This window comes from Bremia lactucae, linkage group LG4, assembly GCF_004359215.1.
Source record: "Bremia lactucae strain SF5 linkage group LG4, whole genome shotgun sequence".
Taxonomy (NCBI): Eukaryota; Oomycota; class Peronosporomycetes; order Peronosporales; family Peronosporaceae; genus Bremia; species Bremia lactucae.
The window spans coordinates 2,879,517-2,885,961 of record NC_090613.1 but is presented as its reverse complement, the minus strand read 5'-3'; the positions used below and the strand labels follow the sequence as shown (position 1 = coordinate 2,885,961).

Below are 6,445 nucleotides of genomic sequence, written 5' to 3'. Positions count from 1 at the left end.
AAACGTCTGTTTGAGTCGGGTTTTAAAAGCCTCTAGCGACCCAAAGACGTATGAATCGCGCAACTTAAGGCCCAATGCTCAAGTTTTGGCACGACCTGCCAGATTTGATTGAGCGAATGCGACTTGCATTTACTCGTCGATGATGTGACGTGCCCTTATGGCATCGTCTAACTCGACAAACCATCTAAAGAGGGAGTCTTCTTCGACTCCCCTATACTTAGAGATGTCAATTTTTAAAGTTTCGGGACGACGCGTTTGCGTCATCCCAGGTACAGGGGTCTGTACCTGTTGTAACCCCAGCAGTTCTGCCTGTTGAGAGCCTCGCTTATTCAGCAAGGCTACGTTTTCCTTCATCTCGTCCAGTTCATGTTGTATAAACTTGGCGATGGCTGAATGGAGGGCATCTCTGTTCAAATTGGACAGCATTGCCAAGATTGCATCGTTTCCTTCGGTCGAACTCATTCGTTCGTCTGCACTTACTTAAAAAGTAGTAGCTTTCTCGAAAAACGTGATGCGTATTCCCTCTATCATCAAACATATCCATGCTAGAGGTGGAAAATGTGGTCCTTGGACGGACTACAAAGCGCTACCAGGTGTAACGGGGCACTACGACTTGCACTGCTTCAGTACAAGTCCACTTTGCGCTGCTTCAGTTGCAAGTGGTGCATAACATTATTTCACGTACACTAGTACGTGCAGAGGAAGACTTCTCTTAAATGTAACTAGCTTAAAGAGGGTAAAATGAAAAAAGTATTAATATATTTAAGTATCTCTTCTATCTATCTTGTAAATGCTAACTTAATTATAATCTTATACTAAACATGCAATTGATTTTTAATCTTATCTTATCTTATCTGTATCTCTCTTTTGTTTATCTCTACAGCTGAGTAGTCTGCGGAATAAATAGATATAATGGTCTATACCTATTTATGAATAAGAATTCCAAACATTACTATACAAAGTAATATCCTTCAAATATTATCTACCTTTTAGATAACATATTAATTAACAGCCTTTAACCGTTAATTTTATTAAACGATACACCCCGTCACAGCTACTCTTTACGGTAATCCGACCAAAGCGTTTAGTCACTAATGTGGGTAGCAGTAGACTAAATACCCAAGTTCATTGATACTTTCCGTGTACTGCATTGCAGAGGCAATGCGTACACAATAAAATTGCCACGTAGGTTGCGAACGCATCCTACATTTTACGTCGGTCGGCTCCGCCCGTACCATCAGTAAGCGGCTTCTTTCGAGGACGGATCTGACCACCCTTTTCAAGAATCCCTAAAAGATTTTTGTGGTCACGAACTAGATTCTCATGCTGAATCTGGAGATTCTCAAGTCGGGTCCGAAGATCCTCGAAACCGCGATGAGTTGGCGACAGCTCATCACGAAGAGCTGGCGACATCTCATCACGAAGAGCGTGATAATTCCGTTCGTACTCCAACATGGGAACGCACTCTTCGAACGGTCTCCCAACCGTTCGATATAGTGAGCCTGCACCGTCTGCTCCAACGAGCGACGCTTATCGCGCTCGTGATCAAGTCTCTCCTCCAAATCATTGAGGAAGCGATCGAGTTTGTCGATTTGCGATTCTAGACCCGACACATGGGTCGGATCTAATTCTCCCACCATTGGTGTATTCCCACGTAGTCAACGTTTCCTTGTGGAGCGTATTCAAAAACACCGTAACGTATCCAGTTTCAAGCGGAACAGGTGGGTCTTTACGGGACCATCCGTAAGACCTTGCATGAACACCGTAGCCAACGTGTGTTAATAAACTGGGCTATTTGTAATACAACTCGTTTAGATTCGTATGTGCTGGGCATATGCGTGAACATCACGCTTGCCTTGCTTCAGTTTCAGAAGCTCTGAACGAGCTCTAAACTCAGCCCTTGGTGGCTCAAACGTCTGTTTGAGTCGGGTTTTAAAAGCCTCTAGCGACCCAAAGACGTATGAATCGCGCAACTTAAGGCCCAATGCTCAAGTTTTGGCACGACCTGCCAGATTTGATTGAGCGAATGCGACTTGCATTTACTCGTCGATGATGTGACGTGCCCTTATGGCATCGTCTAACTCGACAAACCATCTAAAGAGGGAGTCTTCTTCGACTCCCCTATACTTAGAGATGTCAATTTTTAAAGTTTCGGGACGACGCGTTTGCGTCATCCCAGGTACAGGGGTCTGTACCTGTTGTAACCTCAACAGTTCTGCCTGTTGAGAGCCTTGCTGATTCAGCAAGGCTACTTTTTCCTTCATCTCGTCAAGTTCATGTTGTATGAACTTGGCGATGGTTGAATGGAGGGCATCTCTGTCTAAGTTGGACATCAATGCCAAGATTGCATCGTTTCCTACGGTCGAACTCATTCGTTCAACCGCACTCCTTTCTATATCACTTAGAAAGGAGTAGCTTTCAGGGGAACGTGATGCGTATTCCCACTATCATCTAACATGTCCATGTTAGATGTATGAAATGTGGTCCTTGGACGGACTACAAAGTGCTACCAGGTGTAACGGGGCCCTATGACTTGTACTGTTTCAGTACAAGTCCACTTCGCACTGCTTCAGTTGCGAGTGGTGCCTTACGTTATTTCACGTACACTAGTACGTGCAGAGGAAGACTTCTCTTAAGGTAACTAGCTTAAGAGGGTAAAATGAAAACTGTATTAAATATAATTAAGTGTCTCTTGTTCTATCTTTGCAAATGCTAACTTAATTATAATCTAATACTATGCATGTAATTGAATACTTATCTCTATCTTATCTGTAACTTTCTCTTGATTACTCCTGCAGCTGATTAGTCTGCGGAATAAATAGGTATAATGGTCTATACCTATTTATGGATAAGAATTCTGAATATTACTATATAAAGTAATATCCTGCAAATATTATCTACCTTTTAGATAATATATTTATTAAAAACCTTTAAGTGTTAATTTCATGTAACGATACACCCCGTTACACAATGCACTAATGCGTTCAAGTTCTGACTTTGGTATGTAAATATAGAAATATGTATAGCCATCGCGCATTCGCGCGTCCAGCAGCGATTGGACAGTCAGGTACAATGTTACCTGTCATATTTTATTTACAAAAACCAATATTCTTAACTATTCATTATCATTCCATTTGTTTTGTAATAATATTTATAAGAGCTAGGACAAATGTTCTCATGGCGTTGAATTGGGACGTGCATCGGAATTGTTTACACGTCACAGCAGAGCCAGCAAGCCAGCAAGATTTACTGGTAAAAAAACCACGCTTTTGCAAAGTGGAGTATGGGAGGAAAAATATATTTTTTATGGCTTCTATTTTTCGGTACAAATTTAATTTATTTTATCGGCTGAGAATTTTTGCAGTGTAAATGACTATAGAAGCTACTACAAAAGGTCGCTGTATCATTTTCTGTCGAAAGGTGGCTGAATAGCTATTGACTTGATGCGTGACATATTGTGATCGTTCAAAACATCAGGTAACGCAACCGAGATAGAGGAGGCAACTTCATTTAAAGCGCAAGAATGCAGGTCGGCAACATCAAGTCTAGTAACCACATTCCCGAGATGGCTATTACTAGAAGCAGCGCTAAAATTTTCGTGTTTGAGCGTTTGAAGCACATGCCACGAAACTTTTTTCATATCGCTTGATCAATTCAACCCGTTGGCTTCGACTTTGATCGTAGGCTTCTGTTGTATCTTTGAGGCATTTTGACCTTTCATTGGACTATTGTCAGCCGCCACAAGCTTTATATATCCTGAACATGCAGCTTGGACATCAGTGGAGGGCCCACAGCCATCAATTTCTTCAGTAGCCATCTGATCCGGCCATTTTGCAGCGAAAGGTCCATTATCAAATGGTAACAATACCGCTTCTGTGGATATTGGCATCTTTGAGTCTGCTTGTGATGATGAAGTCTCAAAATGGTAACTTTCGTTTAGTGCATTTTGACGTAATTTACAGGATCGCGTGTATTTTCTCTTTTGCAACCTTTGTAGTTGGTCATATCGTGAGTGAAGATACCGCGTTCGTTTGCCAGCTACGCGAACTTCACGCCATTCTTCTTGAGCTTCAAATTGATCCTGATATTTACGCCAAATTTTCACTGCTTGATAGCGCATAAAGTCTCGCTTACAGAAAATTACAATCGTCCTATTCTCCACGGAGGAAATATTTGAAGCAGTGAGCGCACGTTTAGAAGACGAACGCACTGCAGTCTCTGCCTGCAAGCGCGACTCGAACTGCGACGAGAGTATGTGGTTAGCTTCTTCATGAGGCTTTTTAGTGTCCCTTGATGCCAAAGATTCCATATGTGCTGCTCTTAACTTAAGTCTTCGCCTCTTCTTTGATATGTGAACCTGTTCGACAAGTCCTCCTTCAGCAATGCATAGCAGCTTTTTAGAAAATTTCTGCTCATGACATCGTAACGCACTTTTGGTGGGTGGATCACTCGCATCTCCAGCACATTTTCGGTCATTATTGATGCACATGTTAGCTTTCAACTGTGAGCATCCAGACATTTCTTCAGTATGAGTAGTCGCTAATGCAGCTTGCGCTGAAGCACCTGTGCCTTTGGCCTGCTGACGGCCTGAACTACTTGCTAATTTTGGTGCAATCATTTTTTTCCTGGTAAGTTGTTTAAATCTTTCCGCTGACGAAGCAACAGCCTGGCGATTCATTGGCCCCATAGATTTTATTGCAGTCGTCCACTTTTGCCTCTCCATCGGCTGTGCTTTTAACGAGATAGGACTTTTCTCCGCGTGGCCAGCTGTTTGCTCCACCGACCGAGCGGAACGAGGCTTTTTGAGTGACAGAAACTTTGATTTGGAAAGATTGGTGCTTTCCAGTTGTGATATTGTATGCTGTCGCAAGAGGACGTCTCCGACAACCCGACTCATTGACAGAGACTTATGCTTTCGCTTGTATAGTTGCTCGAGCAACCTTCGATGCTTGACTGCCTTTTCTTTTGATGGTGCCTTCCAATTCGAATGTACTTGCTTTTGTTTGCCTTCTTTCGCTCGATTTCTCGACGAGTCGAGCTTAGTAAATGTATTGTCTCCGTTAAGAAGGTCTCGCATCGATAAAATGCGCATTGATTCCGATGTAAGCGAATTTCCAGGAACGATTGAAGCTTTGGTGGGTGGAATTTGCCGCCTCGAATTCGTGCACGATACCTGTTTTCTTGTCGAAGCTTCATTTCGGGTCTGAGCTATAATGTGTTCGATATTCTGCTCGAAATTAATTGTTGAAACATGCTTGTCTTGAGCTGCAGCGATGCGAGAAGCAGATGGAGCCGCAATAGGAGGAAGATTAGTAGAATAAAACTCTACCAATTCGTCTATAATGAAATCATTGGTGCAGAAATTGCTTGTACTCTGTGAGCTTTTCATTTCTTGGTGGCTATTCTCGGCTTTACTGCCAAATGAATACGGCTGGAGCTGCTGTGGCAATCGCTGGAACCATTTATGCATCGGGGATGTAAATGTTGTGTTTGCCGGAGCTCCGATGGAAAACAATTCATGCTCTTGCAAAGTATCTTCCCTTACCAAAAACACTTTTGGATTTCGGGCTTTCAAATGTGACTGGATTGGTTGCGATACTTGATGTGCAGCGAATATTCCGTTAATGCTGCTTACTTTCGGCAGTTGCCGACAGCATCCAGCCTTTTCAACGTGCGCTTGACTTGATTGTGGTGACTGGGCTTGCGCCTCCTTGTGCCACGTCATCCGCTCATATTCTTCCGCCCCAGACGAAGGATGCTTCTCGACCCGCATCTGCAGCCTCCTTTGAGGCAGTTCTTGTTGACGCACGTCAGCCTGTATTCGTTTCTCCTGCAAAAATAGTTCTCGTTGTTGTTGTTTCTGCCTCTGTGCTAGCAGCTCTTGTTGCTGCTGTTCGAACTGCCCTTGAATTTTGTGCTGCAGCTGTTGCCAGTCGTCGCTTGCCATCAAGGCTAATTCGTCGAGATCTGCAGCAGTCTCGGAGGGCTGAAGCGGTATGGGCGTGATGTGGTGCATGTACGGAACACAATACGCGTAGCCATCAGCAGGTGGGGCCTCTCGTGCATGTTGAGGAAAAGTACCGCGACCTACGCTATGTGGCTGGCTCAGAGGTGCAGCTAATTGCTGCTCAAGTGAAACCTTTTGATGTTTCGACAGCGGGTCCGTTGGTTGGAATGTACACAGCGCGTGTGTCGACTCCTCTTCCAGCAATGATGTCGTACCCCATGCTGGGTCGGCCATTCTTTCACCAGCAAATTGTACAAATAAATGATGTATGCGCAATCATTTAATTGCATTCAACACGCGGAGACATTCAAGGCATCACTGTAACACGATAAATGAGGCAATTTATCAATTAAGGAAAGATACCTGCTATCTAATTATCTGCATAACCTGAAGTGTCATAAAGGCGGGCAGAATGTTAACAGGGTAGACACAGCCAAG

At 43.6% G+C, this 6,445-nt stretch overlaps 1 protein-coding gene across 1 annotated transcript; it reads right to left on the bottom strand.

The window, feature by feature from the left end:
- Nucleotides 1-3,649: 3,649 nt before the first annotated feature.
- Nucleotides 3,650-6,241, bottom strand: CCR75_006311 (uncharacterized protein; the record flags this gene model as incomplete). The annotated part of the gene is made up of 1 exon (XM_067964381.1): nucleotides 3,650-6,241. The coding sequence occupies one exon, from the start codon at nucleotides 6,239-6,241 to the stop codon at nucleotides 3,650-3,652; it is 2,592 nt and encodes an 863-aa protein (XP_067816928.1).
- Nucleotides 6,242-6,445: the final 204 nt, after the last annotated feature.